At 50.3% G+C, this 17,778-nt stretch overlaps 1 protein-coding gene across 1 annotated transcript; it reads left to right on the top strand.

Annotated features, from left to right (window-relative positions):
* Positions 1 to 1,663: 1,663 nt before the first annotated feature.
* On the top strand, positions 1,664 to 17,042 carry LOC309583906 (uncharacterized protein). Its single transcript, XM_082299776.1, has 8 exons — positions 1,664 to 1,729; positions 8,682 to 8,740; positions 9,627 to 9,689; positions 11,153 to 11,320; positions 11,562 to 11,726; positions 12,836 to 13,000; positions 13,242 to 13,436; positions 16,057 to 17,042. Exons 2-7 carry the CDS (start codon positions 8,725 to 8,727, stop codon positions 13,388 to 13,390), a joined length of 726 nt encoding a protein of 241 aa, XP_082155902.1. The 5' UTR covers positions 1,664 to 1,729; positions 8,682 to 8,724; the 3' UTR covers positions 13,391 to 13,436; positions 16,057 to 17,042.
* Positions 17,043 to 17,778: the final 736 nt, after the last annotated feature.

Below are 17,778 nucleotides of genomic sequence, written 5' to 3'. Positions count from 1 at the left end.
CTTACAGACTTCAGTAGTACTTTAGTGACACACTTATTAATTCTTTTTCCTCAGTCTTATTCTGGCTAGGAACAATAATAATAATTAGGAACAATAATTCCACTGTCCATGGAGCAGGCACCTTTTTATTCTAGAATTATGCACCCAAGGTCTTTTATTGTTTAACTTTACTGTGGTGTTGTTACAAGCCAGTTTAGACCTGGGAAAGCAAAGCAAGCTAAATCTCTGAGCATAAACTGGAAAGAACTTCGAAGGTTCAAAATATCCCCAGAAATGAGATCAAAACCAAACGAGGTTAGATGTTGTTGTATGTGTGAATGTATTTTATTTAACAGTAAAAGAGGCAAAGAGAAGGGAAGAGAAAAGAAAGAGAGAAAGAAATGGAAAAAAGAAGCGTGTGTGTGGGGTGGGGGAACAGGGAGAGGTGACAGGAGTTAGATGGAAGTATATCACTGAGCTGAGGGTCCCAACGACGTCTCGTTGCTCCCCTCCATCTGCTCTGCTGGTGGGGAGGGTCCCCCATCGTTGCTGTGGCCACGCCACTACATTCTGCCACACGCCGTGGCCACGCCACCACACGCCACCACCACACGCCAAAGAGTGCAGAATTCCGTCGATTAATATACACTTTGGGCCAGGTGGGAACTCCCACGTGCCTCTCTTGCAGGGGGTGGCTTGACACACTGTCCCTTGCAACACTGAGGGTCTGTTGCATCGTCTCTGGTGCTCTGGTGCAGGGTCTGGGGACCCCTTTGAGGGGGCCCCTGTGATGGGCCATGTCACCCCTTTCTCCTGTGGATAAGCCCCCCCGGGTGAGGACCCCTCAGCTGGGCTCCTCTGCACAGTGGAGGATGGGCGGTCACTGTAGCTCTGACCAGAGGCTTTTCCAAGATACCCAGAGCCTCTCTCCCTCCCCTGCCCTTTGGTGGAGGATCTGTGAGAGCCTGGCAGCTGATAGCCCTGGGGCTGTGGTCTCCACCTTTGGAGGTGTTAAGCCTGTGCTCCGTGAATATCCCCAGCCCTGAGTTGTTACTTTATCTTATCTTCATCAGCGAGCAGTGTAGGGCCTCACTCAGGGCCCCATTCAGGGTGCGGTAGTCTTCTCTTCAGCTTTTGTAATAGTTTTAAAAGTCCTTTAAGAACATGTTTAAGTCATAAAATATAATATTTCAGTCTCTGACAGGTGTACGTGGTTAAATAAACAAAAAACCACTGTAATCCTTTTATCTGCTTCTCCACTGGTTCCACACACGTTTATCATCCTGTGTAAATACTTTTATAGTCTTTTATCTTTTCTGCTAGTGAGTCTTTAAGCTCTATTCAGCAACTTCAGGGGAACTGAAAATTTCTATTCTTTATGTTATTTATCATCCTGCTCCCCGCAGTGCTCCAATTCCTTCCCAGTGCCATTCCTGGTGCCCTGGGAAGCCCCCAGGACCAGGCAGGGGCTGCCGGCCATGTCCCCTCCTCACTCCCCCGCGGAAGCCCCGGGGCTCATTTTCTGTCTCGGAGGAGGCGCTCCCTCCCTGGAGCACCGCTGCTTTCGCTTTTTCTGCCGTTTCCGAGAATCTGATGTAAAAACAGGAAGTGAGGGGAGGGGGTGGGACAGTGTGGGGAGGTGCAGCCCGTGTGCAGGGAGGGGGTGGGGGCACAGGCAGGGATATAACCGGGCTGAGCCGCGCTGCTCTCGGCGCCGCCGCAGAGCCGCTCGTTCGAGGCCGTGTCCCGGGTAAGCGCCAGCCCCTCGCTCCCACCCTTCCCCCGCGCTGCTGCTTCTGCTCTCAAAATTAATGTTTCTGAGCCCATGAGATCCTAAATCTCTGGTTTGGAGCGCCAAAGCTTCCTAAATGGGTGTGACGGAGTTCAAAATCTGCTTAAATTGGTCTTTCGGAGCCCACGAGCTCTTCAAATTGCTGGTTTTGAGGCAAGAATATCCCCAAATCTCTCCCCCTGACCCAAAGCTTCTGACGTTAGGCCCGAGATTCCTTAAACTGGTGTTTTAGAGCCCCAGTGCCCCCTAAACCAGTGTTTCTGAACCCCAATGGACCCTGAACTGCTATTTCAGGTCCCAGAAGCTCCCTACATGCATCTCTGGGCCCAAGAGCTCCCTAAATGAGTGGATTTGAGCCAAATGTTCCCCAAATGGGTGTTTCTCAACCCCAAAGATCCCTAAAATGCTGTTTCTGAGCCCAAAATCTCCCTAAATCAGTGTTTGGGACCCCAGAAGCTCCCTAAATGGATGTTTCTGAGCCTCAGAGCTCCCCAAATCACTGATTTTGAGCCCTGAAGCTCCCAAACTTGCAGTATCTGAGCCCAAAAGCTCCTGAATGGGGTTTCTGAGCCCCAGAGAACCAGAAATTGCTGGTTTTGAGCCCCGAAGCTCGTTAGATAATTTTTTTTCCTGAGCCTAGAAATTCCATAACTGGGTATTGCTGAAGCCAGAAGCTCCATAAATCACTCTTTCTCAGACCAAGAGCTCTGAAAATGGGTGTTTTGGAGACCTAAAGGATTGGTCTTTCTGAGTCCAGATGCTCCCAAAATCGGTACTTTAGACCCCCAAAGTTCCCTAAATTGCTGGTTCTGTCTCTTCTAAAAGCTCGTTGTACTCCGATTTCTTGCGCACAAATCTCCTTAAATTGGCTTTTTTGGGAGGTCCAAAACCTCCTTAATTTGATATTTCTGAGCACAAATCCTCCTGAAACAAATGTTTCTCATTCCCAGTGCTCCCTAAATTGGTGTTTAGGACCCTAAAATATCCTTAATTGGGTGTTTCTGAGCCCCAAATCTCTCTAAATTGCTGTTTCTGAGCTCAAAGTATCCCTAAACTTTTTTTTTTTGTTTGTTTTGTTTTTTGTTGTTTTGTTTTGAGCCCAAAGCTTGCTTAATTAATGTTTCTGAGACTCGGAGCTCCCTAAGTGTTTTTTTTTTTTTTTTCTGAGCCCAAAACCTGAAATCGGTGTTCTGGGGTCCCAAAGCCCCCAGAATTGCTCTTTCTCGTCTCCAAAACTCCCGAAGTGACTGTTCTGGCCCCAGAGCTGCCGGAATAGGGATTTCTGAGCCATGAAGTTCCTGAGATCAGTGTTGCAGAGCTCCGACCCCCGTAACTCAAGCCATGTACCCTGTTGGCCATCAGCCCATGGGGTTCGCTCCCAGTGCTCCCAGTGCCATTCCTGGTGCCCCTGGGAGGCCCCCAGGACCGGGCAGGGGCCGCCGGCCACGCCCTTTCCCCGCCCCAGCAGGGCTGCCCCGAGGAGCCGCTCCGTGACTGGACCTCCCCAGTTTCGGTTTCAGTTTTCCAGGGATTTATGGGAAATCGGTGTAAAACCAAGAAACGAGGTGCTGGGGGAGGACGAGGAGCCCGTGGGGGTGGGATATGGACACAGCCGGAATGACGGAAAGAGCCGGACTGTGCGGAGCCCCGCGGTGCTGCTGCCCCTGCTGCGGAGCTGCTTCTTCCCAGCCTTGTTCCAGGCTGCCCCAGCGCCAGACCCTCGCTCCTGCCTTTCCCCACGGGTTGCTCCTTCTACGCCTGAAATTCACGTTTCTGAGCCCAAGAGCTCCCTAAATGGGGGCTACTGAGCCCAAAATCTGCTTTAATTGGTTTTCTGGAGCCCTAAAGCTCTCTAAATTGCTCTTTTTGATCTGAAAATATCCCCAAATCACTCTTTATGGCCGCCAAAGCTCCCAACATCATTTTTTCTCAACCTCAAATGCCCTAAATCAGGGTTTCTTAAGCCCAAGATTCCCTAAATCAGTGTTTTAGAGCCCCAGTGCTCCCTAAATCAGTGTTTCTGAACCCAAATGCATTCTGAATTGCTGTTTCAGGTCCCAAAGGTGGGAGTTCCTGAGCCCAAATACTCCCAAAACTTTTCCATTCTCAGCTGTGAAGTTCCTTAAGTGGCTGTTTTTGATGCCAAAAGCTCCTTGAAATGGTGTTGCTGAACCCCAAAGGATCCTCAATAGCTGCTTTTGAGTCCAGAGTCTCTGGACATTGATTTTTCTGAGCCCCAAAGCTCATGAAATGGGTGTTTCTGAGCCCTGGGGCTCCCGAGGTGGCTCTTCATGACCTCCAAAGCTTTTCTGAGCACTGCAGTTCCCTAAATGTGTTTCTGAGCCCAAGAGCTCCCTAAATTGGAATTTTGAATCAAAAGCTGGCTAGAGAGGACTTTCGGAGGCCAAAAGCTCCCCAAAGCAGTGGTTTTGAGCCAAATGCTCCCTTAATTGGCCTTTCTCAACCCCAAAGCTTCCTGAAGTCTGGGCTGTTTCTGAGCCCAAAGTCTCTCTAAATCAGTGTTTGGGGCCCCATAAGCTCCCTGCATCAGTGATTTTGAGCCCGAAAGCTCCTGAATGGGAGTTTCTAAGAACCTGAAATTGCTGGCTTTGAGCTCAGAAGCTCTCTACATAATTTTTTTCTGAGTCAAAACCATCCCTAAATGGTTTGGAAGGCTGTGCTTGAACGTGGGTGGAACGCAGGGGAAGGGGAGAGGCTCTGCCGGAGGGAGTGGCAGGCAGGATGAGGACGGGAGGTGTGAAGAGCAGCTTGAACATGTGGAGGAGATCCTCCACAGGATGGGCAAAGGTCGATTTGACTTAGAGTGAGCAGTGAGGGGCTCAGAAAGGGGGCACTGTCTTGGCAGTTCAGAAACTGCTTGACCAGGGAAAGCTGGCAGAAGAGGCCTGAGAGCAACCTGGAGAAGTGTCCAGGCCAGTGAGCAGGTTCCCATGGGGAATGGTAACTGCCCTGGCATTCACGGGCAGGCAAAGCAGCAGGGCTCCAACAGCGTGGGGGATGCTGGGGTGACGGCTCAGCAGAGCTGCCTGGTGGGTGAAAAGGGGGGATGCTCACGGGGACCTGGTGGTGGCCCACAAGGAAGAGCTGGTCAGGGATGGGCTCATCAGTGCCAGCCTGGGCTGTCACAGCCGGGACATAGTGGGGTCCCAGGCACCAAAGGGCAGGGACTAAGGCCAGCAGCAGAGCACAGAGCTGGGGCTCCAGAGGATGAACTTGGGGTGTTGAACCAGGCGGTGGCAGGGGCAGCAGCTCTGAAGGGTGAAGGAACTCAGGAAATCTGATAGGCCCTACAGGGCAGCCTGTTCCAAGGGCAGGAATGGTCTCTCCAAGAAGCCGTGAGTAAAGCACTCATCTCTTGAGGCTCTTGGCTGAACTGAGCAAGCTCCAGGGTGAAAAGGCAGCACATGGGAGGTGGAGCACATGAGCCAGCAGCACAGAAAGCCAACAGCACAGCCCTGGGCTGTGTGAGCAGGAGCAGAGGCAGGGGAAGGGTTTAATCCCTGTGCCCAGCACATTTACACCACACCTGCCCAGCAACAGCGGGGCTGTGGCAGTCAGGAACCTCTGCCCTGGTGGGTCACTGGGGTGGGAGTCCTCCAGCTGTCCTTCAGGTGCTGGTGGGATTTCCCTAAGAATATCAGTGTCTGCAACAACAAAACCAGCAATGAAAGCGTGACTCTGCCCAAACAGAAACATCTGCAGCAGAGCAATCTGCACCTGCAGTCGCCCCTCTGGGCAAGGCCAATGGAATCGCTACTGGCAATACACAGCAATGACACCCCCTCCTCACAAGGCTTCACGGGCCGTGACCATCCCCCTGGGCTGGGCACTGCTGGGGCCCCTCAAATGCTGTGTCCAGTTCTGCCAGAGAGAATTGAATGGAAAAAGGACACTTCCTGAACCACCCTGGGGCCTTCACTGGGCTCTGCTGAGGCTTGAAGGAGGCCTGCTGCTGTCACCAAAAATTTGGGAGGAAAATAAAAACCCTCTAACACTATATTTGAAGTGATGGAAAATCAGGCATTACTTTATTCTGGCTCGGATGTGCCATGGAAAATATTCCATACACACATGCCTTTTACCAGGCTTCCTGCAGATTTATACAGCAAAAAACTCAAAGCACTTCCCATTCATTGGTCCCAAATGACACAGTTTTTCTAATATGTGGTTTCTTATTGGCCACGGGTTCCTTTGCCTCTAATGCTAATTCAGCCCTCACTCCCTTATCGGTCTTTTCTGGAACAAGCATCTCCAGCCATGCCAGGGGGCAACATCTGGGGTTGATGTCTGTTGATGGGCGTTGATGGTTGTTATTTTTTGTGCATCTTCGGGGCTACTCCCAGTCTGTTGAGATATTAAGCTCGTCCTGTGAGGAGTGGTGCAATGTCCCCTGAAAAAACCTAAAATTCCTTTCCCTCGGGCAAAGGCAAACCAAGCCTGACTAGAGAAATAAAGTAAAAACTTTCAAAAGTTCCATTATTTCCAACACTGCCCTCCAGAGCCCTCAGGGCTTTCAGTGTCTTTGCCTCATCAAGGCCTAGCGTTGCTGCAGAGGGTGGGGGACTGGTTAAGAAGGGTTGGAGGGAGTTAATAAAGTTAATATTTCATAGAGTTCCTGTGCAAAGTCTGTTGTCCCTTCCTGCTCACAGTCCATTGGTCGCTGGCCAGCAGAGACCTCACTGACAATGCAGAAGAGAGAATTTCTTCTTTTTTTTTTTCCCCTGGCTGTACTTTTTCTTTCTCCCCCCTTCCCCCACTTCCTTTAACTTTTCCTTCTCCTCCCCTCTCTTGTCTTTCTCCCCTTCCTTTTCCTCTCAAAGTTTCAGCTTTGGCTGAGGATTGCAGATCTGGCACCGCGTAAAATAAGTTTCCTGTCTAAACCAGTTGTCAGGGCTCCTTCAGAGTATGAGAGAGAGAGACAAGGAGAGACAAGAGAACAATTTCTCTCTGACTGTGAGAAGTGGGGTGACCCATTCCTGGAAGCACAACCATCTTTCCATGAGTGGTGATCTGAGCTAAATGTCTGCGTTCATCACTTATCAATAGCAGAGGCCTGTTCATGGCAGCTCCACGTGCACATCATCTGTTCATTGTTACTGTTTAGGAAGCCGTCACTCTATTGCTCTGCTTTCAGGAGAAATAACCCTCAAATACTGAGTGGCTTATGCCACTTACATTCTTTCCCTCCTTTCTGACTAGAGCAGATGAGGAAAAGCTGTCTGAAGAAACAGAGCAGGGTTCAATGCTGGGGTTAGACCCGAGGGACACCGACAGGCCCTGGGGCTGTGACTTCTGATGGGTCCTTGCTGGCATTTCTTGATTTCTAGTCCTCAGTGGAGCTTTCTTTCTCAGCCAGGTTTCAACTCCCGTTGAACACCGGGAAAGCTTTCTTGACATGCAAGATTCTTGCTTTTGGCAAGGAGTTTCTTAATTCACCCCCATTTGACCTGGTCCTCCTCCTTCTCTGGAACATGGCCCTTGGCAAAGAAAACAAAAGATCACAAAGAGCAGACAGCACAGGGAAATGGAGTGCAAGAAAGAGAGGGAGAGCAGAGCACATCAGTGAGCTGTGCCCCGAGCAGACCTTTCCTCATTTCTGATCAATCCCCATTTCTGCCTTCTGCCTTCACCTCGTCATTGCTGCTCTGATGAGTTGGACTCGGTGAATGGGTTGGACTTGGTGATCTTGAAGGTCTCTTCCAACCAGGTTCTGTGGTTCTGTGATCTGGTCAGAAGGGACAGGGGCCTTTGTTGGAAGGGTCAGCGAGGCCATGCTTTCTGCAGCCAGTTGTGCAGAAGAGGATGTTAAGGGAACTCCCCAGTCTGACCGTTCCCGAGGCTCTCTGGCCATCACATTCCCACCACCAGAGACTTTCAGTGCTGGGACCAGAGTCCCTTTGCAGCCATGGCTCCAGTGCCCCAACGGGCCTTGCTGGACTCCCCACAGCCCTCAATCCCACACTCAGCCCCTGTGTCCTTCCCAGTTCCAGCCCAGGTTTCCCATGGCAGAGTGTCAGATGTCTCCTTCCATAAAGCCATTTCTTCCTGGCACAGTAACACAGAAACAGCCTGAGCTGTTTCCCCGACAAAGGAACCCCTCAGTTTTATTCCCTCACAGTTTGAGGACCCAAGGCTCAAGTCTGGCTTTCTCCTGAGCCCTTGGCTCCTGCCGTGTCTCTCAGTGTCCCTCCCCCAGCTGTGCCAGTGCTGTTGATGCCCTTTGTTGTGCTTTGTTGGCAGTTCACGGGCTCTTGTCTCGAGCTGCACCTGGCACTGCAGCTGTCCCCGAGCTACCTGCACCTGTGTGTTCACAACCAGGAGGAGGGGAGGGTGGGAGTGAGGTGGTTTCAGTTTTGTCTTTGTTACTCACCTTGCTGCTCTGTTGGGAATTGCCAAGAAAGCAAAGCAATCGTCCCCAGACAGAATCTGGTTTGCCCATGATGGCAACAGGTGAGGGATGTCCCAGGCTTTATGTGAGCGTTTCAGTTGTAGTTTTTCCTCCTGTCCAGTTGAGGAGGGGGAGTGAGCAGCTTGGTGGGCATCTGGCAGCCAGCCAAGGTCACCCGTCCTTTCTCCATAGATTTCTTCATAGCTGGTCAGGATAACCTCCAGGATTTGAGTCTGAAGGAATGGACAATGGTCTCTTTCCTCTGCAGAAAATCATAGCTGGGGTTGAACACCTGGTTCTGCACTCTGCAAAGGCAGGTCGTCTTTATTCTGACCAACGAAGACAATGTGTGTGGCTGTGAGAATTCTCAGGGAGCTCCAGTGCAGCCAAGATGGGTTTGGGACCAGCTGGGACTACAACAGAACATTTTGTTATTGCCTTCTCTTCTGTAGTCCTGTGCCCACCACAGAAATTTTGCTCCCCTTTTCCCTTGCACTGCAGAGTGAACCTTGAGAAGAGGACGCAGGAGGCAGGAACTGAGGACATGGCAAGAAGATTTGGTAAGAGCTGCATTTCTTCTGTTAGACAGTGATGGCAGGGAAAATAAGTAATTAAAAAAACCCTGTGTAGATCAGAGGTTTGAGTAGTATAAGGGATGTGTGTGTTCCAAAAAAGCTCTTTAATGCATTGTTGAAATCCTTGGGGAAATACCACAGCAAAGTTTCCCTTTTTTCATTTTTCTTCTTATTTTCGTGTGAACCTAATGGCAAGAAGGAAGGAAAGTATTCAAATACACAGGCAAGTGTGCTGGATCCCATTCTTTTTGTCTGTGGCCATCCTTGGGAACCTTTGGGATGCAATGTGTTATCCCTGAGAGGAGTGAGGCCAGTGGAGGTCTCTCCCCCAAGCATGTTACCTGCAGAACCCCTTCCAGAGCACAGCAGAAGGCCCGGCCTTGGCTTGGGATGAATTGAGGAATTTGGTCAGAGTGGTGACCTTCTTTGACCAGAGACACATCCTACCCTAGCAGGGAGTGTTGCTGAGCAAGACTTTGAGGAGTCAGGCTGAAATGAATGTGCTGAGGGTCACTGAAGGGAGCTGGGGGTCCTTCTCCACTCCTGGGGTGTGAGGCAGGGCAGTCTCACCCTCTCGTGGGTGGCTGTGCTCTGGTGGGCTGGTGCCGAGGCACCTGAGTGGTGCCCGAATGCTGTGGCAGCTGAGGCAGCTTCCTGGCCCAGGAGAGCCTCAGTGGCCCCAAGAGTCAGAAACCCCCCAGCACTGCTCTGGGGCTCCTGGGTCACAGCACCTCATGGCTCCTGGGCCAGCTGCAGGATGTGCTCTGCCCCAGAACTGCTCAGTGCAGTCCTGGAGTTCCTTAGGGAAAGGTCCTTGTTAAATGTTCCTTTTTTCTTTTTCATTTTATTTTCATATGAACCTGATGTCCAGGTGTCGTGCTGGTTGCGTGCGATATTATTTATAGAGCTGCAGGATGGATACTCGAAAGACAAAGTAAGTGTGCTGGATCCCATTTCTCTTGTCTGTTCTCATCCTTGGGAACCCTTGGAATGCGATGTGTTATCCCTGAGAGAAGTGAGGCCAGTGGGGGTCTCTCCCGAGCCCGTTGCCTGCAGAACCCCTCCCAGAGCACAGCCGCAGGCCCGGCCTTCGGGGTGGGATGAATTTGGCCGGAGGGACATCCCCCTTGGATGATAGACACGTCCTGCTCCAGCAGAGGGTGCTCCTGGCAATTGGTAATGATTTCAAAGCCATAGTACATCCCTTCTGGGATTTCCTTTCTTTTCTTGGACCTGAAGGAGGAATTTCATCCTGGGATTTCCTCCAGGGGCAAAAGGCAGAAACTTTTCTGTGCAGGTGAGTGCCAGTCCTTGCCCAGACTACCTGGAAACTAAACCCTGCCAAGCAAGAAGGAGATCCAGAGGCCTGTTGTGCATGAGGGCCCAGCACAGTCAGATAAACAATCCCACCTGTCCATAAATCCCCACTTCCAAGGGCCTCCAGCCTTCCTTTGTTTATTCCCTACCCCCATGCAGATGCCCAGAGTCCCAGGCTCCCAGGGGACAGAGCTGCCCCAGCAGTCAGGTTTTCCCAGCACAGACCAGGACAGCCTGGAGGAGAGGAAATAAAAACCCAACCTGTGGGAAGACCCAAGAGGAGACCCTCAAGAAGAGACTTTAAAACAAAGGATTTGATCATCCTCGGGCAGGATGGGTGGTCTCCCCTTCAAACGAGCAATGTCAGTTTCTCGCTGTGTCACGATCCGCTAATGCAAGCGGGGGTCGTGATGGTTCGTTTATCGATCTCAGAGTGTAAAAGGACACAAGAGATTTCAGTTTTAATCAGAACAGTGCACCTTTATTAAGTGCCCACAACACAGTAATGCAATAGAAGAGAGTAAGAGAGAGAGAGAGAGAGAGAGAGAAAAACAAAGTAGAGAGGGGGAAAAAGAGGGGCAATAGCTACCAACAGATGAGACGAAGTCCTCGTGGTCTTCCGCCAATAGATTCGTCTTCTTTCCGTGGGGAGATCTCCTACTTGGTTATTTTAGAAGGTCCCTTTATAGTCCCTTTCAGAAGCGAGGGGCAACTGGCCAAGAGGTTGGGAAATCTACAGCCGTTGTTATGGGGTCCGTTGCTTTGGGTAGCAGGTACAGGACAGACGTACAAGACAGGTGTACCGGAGAGCTGTACAGGACAGGTCATTCCTTTCCGCTTCGGCGCAGTCCTTCCCGCCTGGGCAGCAAGAACGGCGCAGTCCACTGTGACCTGCACTAATTTTCCTCAGTAATGAGTACCAGTTCCCAGTGGGCACACCCGTAGGCAACTCTTGGCAGACATCCCACCTCAGCCAGGCCAGGACTGCTGTGTTCAGTCTCTGTCTTCGGCGATGATTGTGAGGCAGATGAGGGATTTTCGGACCGTCTCTTACACGCTGACACCAGTCTTTTTCTACAGGAGAGAGAGAGAGGGAGAAGACCACAAAGCTCCTGGACTCCAAGCTGAACGAGAACTTCCTTTACTTCACGAAACAAATGGAACCTCTAAAGAGAGTATTCAAAAAATTACAGGAATTCAAACCCTCTGATCTTGAGCTCCTCAGAGCAGACCTGGAGAAGATAAAAGGTGAGCAGGGCCATTGCCAAGCAGACTTTCCTCTCTCTAAAGGCAAAAGCTGCTCTACAGCCCAACCACCCTGAGAGCTCATCCTGTTCAGCTGTTCAAAGGGGACAGGGAGGGGCCTGAGAAGAGACCCTCTGTCAGGGAATGTTAAATCAGAGCCTTTGGACAGCCTTGTGTCAGATAGCTGGTGTCCCCCTCAAGGAGGAATCATCAGTGACCCAGTGACATCATTCTTTCTTCACAGGAAAGGAGGAGGAGGAAATTGCAAGGGCCCTGGAATCCAGGTTGCAGAAGAAGCTCAAGAATCTCTGTCGAAAAATTGAAGATCTGGTAGACTATGTACATGAATGGCCGAAGTCCACGAAGCTTGATCTTGAGCGCCTCAGAGCAGACCTGGAGAAGATACCAGGTGAGCAGGCCATTGCCAAGCAGTCTTTCATCTTACTGAAGGCAAAAGCTGCTCTACAGGCCAAGCACCCTGAGAGCTCACCCTGTTCAGCTGTTCAAAGGGGACAGGGAGGGGCAGTCCTTATGTGGGGAACAGCTTTGTGATCCATGGCAATGAAACACTTCCATGCTGAAGTGTTCTCTGCAGGTGCGGGGGGCCAAAGTCCCTCTCCTCACCCTCATCTTTGCAGAGGGTGTGTGCTGGGAGTTCCTTGTTAAGGTTCTCCCCAGGAAGTCCTGTCCCCATCTCTCTCCCTTTCCCCACTGCCCTTCTCCTGCTGCCCCACTGCTGGTCCCACACTGGGGCACATGCGAGATCAGCCTCGTGTCCCTATTGATGATCATCGGGGAGAGGAGCTTCCCTGAGCAGAGCCTGGACGTGAGTGCAGGGCCTGTGGAGAGCAGCTCTGCGTGCCAGGAGCTGGTGCTGGGAAGGAGAAGGAGTCAGCTGGGGCACAGACTCCAGAGTGGGCCTGGCTGTCCCCAGATGGTGCCCCTGGGCCTGGCTCAGGCAGGACACAGTGTGTGTTGGGAACAGCCTCTTGCCCCCAGGGCTGGGAAAGCTGAGGGACAATTGGCCTTCCCTGACCTGGGTCCTGTTCTTGCTCCAGCTGCAGCAAGCAAAGCTATGGCAAGGAGCAGCCCAGAGGAGTCCAGGGAAAGGCCTGGAATTCCTGCTGGCTCAAGCCATTGTGGGCTTAGAATTAAGCCTGTGGCCCACTTTTCAAAGCTGGTGCCCTGTTTATTGAGCTATAGAAAGCACAAATGAGAGGCTGAAAAGGGATGAAAGTTTGCTCTGATTTCTTGTTCCCTCCCTGCTCAAAGTCAGAAGGCAAAGGGAAAACTATTTCCAGATTTTACCTCCATGGCCAAATGGAATTCCTGGGAGGTGAGGCTTTCTAAGGGGGAATGAGGAAAGACAAAAAAGCCAAACCCACAGGAGCGCCCTGAGAAGAGACCCTCTGTCAGGGATGTTAAATCAGAGCCTTTGGACATCCTTGTGTCAGATAGCTGGTGTCCCCCTCAAGGAGGAATCATCAGTGACCCAGTGACATCATTCTTTCTTCACAGGAAAGGAGGAGGAGGAAATTGCAAGGGCCCTGGAATCCAGGTTGCAGAAGAAGCTCAAGAATCTCTGTCGAAAAATTGAAGATCTGGTAGACTATGTACATGAATGGCCGGAGTCCACGAAGCTTGATCTTCAGCTCCTCAGTGCAGACCTGGAGAAGATACATGGTGAGCAGGGCCATTGCCAAGCAGACTTTCATCTCACTGAAGGCAAAAGCTGCTCTACAGGCCAAGCACCCTGAGAGCTCACCCTGTTCAGCTGTTCAAAGGGGACAGGGAGGGGCCTGAGAAGAGACCCTCTGTCAGGGAATGTTAAATCAGAGCCTTTGGACATCCTTGTGTCAGATAGCTGGTGTCCCCCTCAAGGAGGAATCATCAGTGACCCAGTGACATCGTTTTTTCTTTACAGGAAACAAAGAGGAGGAAATTGCAAGGGCCCTGGAATCCTGGATGGAGAAGGCATTCCAGCATCTCTCTCAAATAATTCAAACTCCAGAAGAAGCTTTGGAAGAAATTCAAACTCCAGAAGAAGCTTTACAGAAGAGGAAGGGGTTCTGAAAGCATTAGCTCCAGCTCCTCACAGCTGACCTGGAGAGGAGCCAAGGTGAGCAGGGCCATTGCTGAGCAGACTTCCATCTCACTGAAGGCAAAAGCTGCTCTACAGCCCAACCACCCTGTGAGCTTGTCCTGCTCAGCTCCTCAAAGGGGATAGGGAGGGACAGTCCCTATCTGGGTAGAGGCCCAGAGAAGCTGACTTTAGTTATGGGGTGCACCTCCACAATCCATCCTGCGACTAAAGTCAGCTTTTCTGGGCCTCTCAGCTTTTGTGATCCATGACTCTGAAACAACTCTGTGCTGAAATGTTCTCTGCAGGTGCTCAAGACCCCTCTTTGTTCTGTTGTCTTTGAAGAGAGTGTGTAGGTACAACGTGATGTGGTAAATGTATCCAAGTCCTACCAACTCGCCTTCCTCAGAGTGTTGTCTCCCATGGCCCAGAGATCCTGTCTGGGGAGATGGGGGGAGAGGATCCCTGCTCTCCATCCTGCCCCGCAGGCCTTTGCCAAGTCCTCAGGAATGCCCACAGAGCCTGCGCTCTTTCCCCAACCTCCTGCAGTCAATCCATCCAAACCAATTGAAAGAACCTGGGAAGGAATAAGCCCAGCACCAGTCCAGGCTCAGGGCTGACCCACTGGGAAATAGCTCTGCAGAGAAAGACCTGGGGGTGCTGGTGGCCAAAGAGTTGTCCAAGAGTCAGCAATGTGTCTTTGTGGCCAAGGAGGCCAGTGGCTGCCCGGGCTGCCTTAGGAAGAGTTTTGCCAACTTCCAAGGGAGGAGCAGCCCTGGTGAGGCACATCTGGAGCTCTGTGTTCAGTGCTGGGTTCCTCAGTTTGAGAGAAACCTGGAGCTCTTGGGACAGGCCTAACTGAGGACTACAGAGATGATCAGGGGACTGGAGCATCTCTGGTGAGGAGAGGCTGAGGGAGCTGGGCCTGCTTGGTCTGGAGGAGAGAAGGCCAAGAGGGGACCTCATCAATGGACAGAAATGTTTGAAGGGTGGGTGTCAGGAAGATGGAGCTGGCCTCTTCTTGGTGGTGCTGAGTAATGGGATGAGAAGCAATGGGCAGAAACAAAAACAAAGGAATTTCCACCTAAACACAAGGAAGAACTTCATTACTGAGAGAGTGACTCAGCACTGAAACCAGTTCTGAGAGAGATCGTGGAGACTCCTTCTTTGGTGATACTCAAAATCCAACTAGACATAAATCAGCCTAATGGTCTCTAGGAGACCCTGTTTGGGCAAGAAGACTTCAAGTGGTCCCTTCCAATCTTACCCATTTGGTGATTTGTGAGGGTGGGAAGGGCTTTTTAATCCTCTCTCCTCTCAAGTGACAGAACCCCAAGGAAGGGCTGGAGCTGTGTCGGAGGGGGTTTAGGTTGGATATCAGGGAAAGGTTCTTCCCCCAGAGGGTGCTGGGCACTGCCCAGGCTTCCCAGGGAATGGGCACCGCCCCAAGGCTGCCAGAGCTCCAGGAGCGTTTGGACAACGCTCCCAGGCCCAGGCTGGGATTGTTGGTGATGCCTTAAAGGCCCTAGAAATAAAACAACACACTTTTGAGATAATATTGGTATAGGAGCTAATATAAAGGCTGGTCTTGATTGGAGGCCTCCAGGAGCAGATAGGGAAAAATCCACAAAATGCCCACCTCCCACAGGGGTGCATACAGTTTTATACGTTTAGGAAATTAGTATATTTGACAAAAATCACCATTTAGAGACATAAAAGGTGAGGTCATTTACCCCGATTCCACTCTGAATCGTCCCCCCTCAGGTGGAACTAAAGTTTGTTTATGAAAATGTGTCTTGAAGAGCTATTTTCAGCCTTGGTTCCCAAGAAGAACCAAGGTAGTATAGAGGCCTTGTACCTCCCGGAGCTTAGAGCTCTGGAATGTGTTTTGTCTTTCTGCCTAAGGAAAAGGTAGGGAAATGCACTGGGACTAGCTACTAATACAATAATAGGCTACAAATATATGCGTAAAGAATACAGAGAATACATACAGAAAAAAGGCAAAAATCACTCAGCATCATTTCCTGCATTTTTTAGAGACTAACAAGGCTCTACCTTGTCTAGTCTCTACGCCATAGTTAACCACAGCATCGCATCGTACAGCCAGCTACTATGCAAAGAACAACTACAGATATAAGTAGTATGAACAGTTTCTTTTATCCAGGCCCAGTTCAGTAACCATATATAGCAGATTTCACATTTGCTTACTATAGACTGTACTATATCTGTTATTTCTTTTTTTATTACTTTCTTCTTCAGATGTTTCAAAAGGTTTTCTGTTCTCTTATGAGTGTCTTCATGTTCTCACTGAGGTGGGACTACAATCTGTGCCTCTGGTGTAACAGTCCATTCGCTTTCTTTGATTTCAGCTTTTGTGCCAGAAAATTGATGGTCCTTTTGATAACACTTTGGGGAAAACGTTAACAAATTAATTTCCCTCTGTGGCACCACCGTTAAGATGCCTTTTTCTGCAACCCCTTTTACTATTTTATCAGCAAAATGATTCTTTTATTTGGGACTTGTTTCCCTCTTTTGATGAACCTTGCAATGCATAAAAGCTGCTTCTCTAGACTCCCAAATACTCCGTAGCCGTGCATGGATCTGTTCAGTGTGTTCAATTCCAGTACCTTGTATAGTTGCCAGTCTTCTTTCCTTCCAGATGACTTTGCTCAGCTCTAGATTTTTCATGGATGGAATCAGTTTAGCTCCCTGCAATGACACATCTGATGGCAAGGCTTCTTCCCCAGTCACCCAGTTCGTGGTTGTCACTGGATAACTCGTCACCTGTTTGCCGCCTTGTATGAAGCTGCTCTCCTCTGCATACAGCGTCCAGTCTGGATCTTCTGGAGGCACGTTCCCCAGGTGTCAGAGACTGAAAATAGTTCATGCCTCAAACATTGATAGAAAGTTTTGCTCATTGTACAGAAGCTACAACCAAAGAAGCTTCCCTGAAGAGTTGGACTTTGAACTGAAAGTCAAACTGCTGATTAGATAAAGGGAAATGCATAGTTCAGTCATCTCAGGCTGAGGGAAAGGAATGCAGCCACAAAAGGCCAAAGCCACCAGCTGCGCTGAGAATCATTCCCGGCTGAGTTTGGGGTGGGGGAGAGCACAGCTCACAGAAGCCGGGTTTACACAGGCTCCCCCACAACTGAGGAGGGAGGAGGACTTTTCAGGTGCTGGCGTAACCTCTGCTCAGAGGCACTGAACACCCATCCTCAGTTACACAAACCGGCCCAGCTGTGGCACCCTCAGCCCCACAGGCCACATTCCCGGGACTTTCACGTGAGAGACAGCCCAGGGGGAGTCACAACCCGTCAGAGACCCCCCAAAGTGCTCCCCAGAGGCTTTGCACCACAGGACTGCACGTGATGCTACAGACCCAGAGTCTGCTGTGATAGACTGCCCCCCTCCCCCAGGGGGACATGCCTAGCCATTGCCACCTGGCTCAAGGGTGTATCAACCCCTGGGATCCTATGCTTTTTGGAAGGACCTTCACCACCAAGAAGACCAGCTGGAGAGGATCAACGGAACATCGCTGGGATCCACAGAGCAGCAGTATTTTCCTTATTCTGTGTCCATCACTGTCTTTCTGTCCTGCCCCCCCGCCACCTATTTTCTATTCTTTCCCTCTCTCTCTCTCATATTTGCTATCAATAAAACCCATACTATTGTCACTGGCATATGGTCTCGTTTGCACCTTAATTCGGGCAGAGGTATTTCTAAAGAACCTTAATAATCGGATCTTGACACCAGGTCTGGTGTGCTGGAATAGGCTTCTTCCACGGTCTGCAGTCATACTCACATACATTATCGATTGGTGCTGGGAACAGAGATGTATCAGGGTTGACAGCAAACATTTTCAGAATAACATTACCTTATTTCAGTAACATGGCACGAGGTACATGTGTTGATATTCACAGCACAAACTCACGCTGAGTTGGATGCAACTGTTGGATGCAGCAATTCTCAGTTGCTGATTTCTTCAGTTCTCCAGTTTCTTGGACAGCCGATTTCTGATCATAGTTGGGCTGTTCCTTAAACCCTCAGGCAGGACTGTCTTGGTGAGCTGTTTTTTTTCCCTGTGTCAAGATTCTCACATAATAGCAAAGAGTCCTTGGTCTCTCTTATTCACAGGGATGCAGGAGAAAGTATTTTTAAAATTTAATTCAGTAAATCATCCTGAAAGGGTTAAAATCGTTTTACTTCAGCATGCTTGGGTATACTGAGGCTAGCATAAGGTACATTGTAACCAGTGTAGAAACTAGCTGAATAACTTGGCAAAAGAGATAGGGAACAGAAGCTGGCTAAAACCAGTGAGGAAACTGCTGAAACAGCTGCCTAGAGACTGCGCATGCTGAGGGGAGAAAGGTGAAAAGTG

This window comes from Coloeus monedula, assembly GCF_965178545.1.
Source record: "Coloeus monedula genome assembly, chromosome: 34".
Classification (NCBI taxonomy): domain Eukaryota; kingdom Metazoa; phylum Chordata; class Aves; order Passeriformes; family Corvidae; genus Coloeus; species Coloeus monedula.
This window is presented reverse-complemented; position numbering and strand designations above follow the sequence as displayed.

What these genes read in the sequence shown, in the direction of transcription:
- LOC309583906 (XM_082299776.1), top strand. An exon ending in ATGGATACTCGAAAGACAAA is followed by an intron (nt 9,690 to 11,152) that starts GTAAGTGTGCTG and finishes CTTTTTCTACAG; the next exon opens with GAGAGAGAGAGAGGGAGAAG. An exon ending in AGACCTGGAGAAGATACCAG is followed by an intron (nt 11,727 to 12,835) that starts GTGAGCAGGCCA and finishes CTTTCTTCACAG; the next exon opens with GAAAGGAGGAGGAGGAAATT.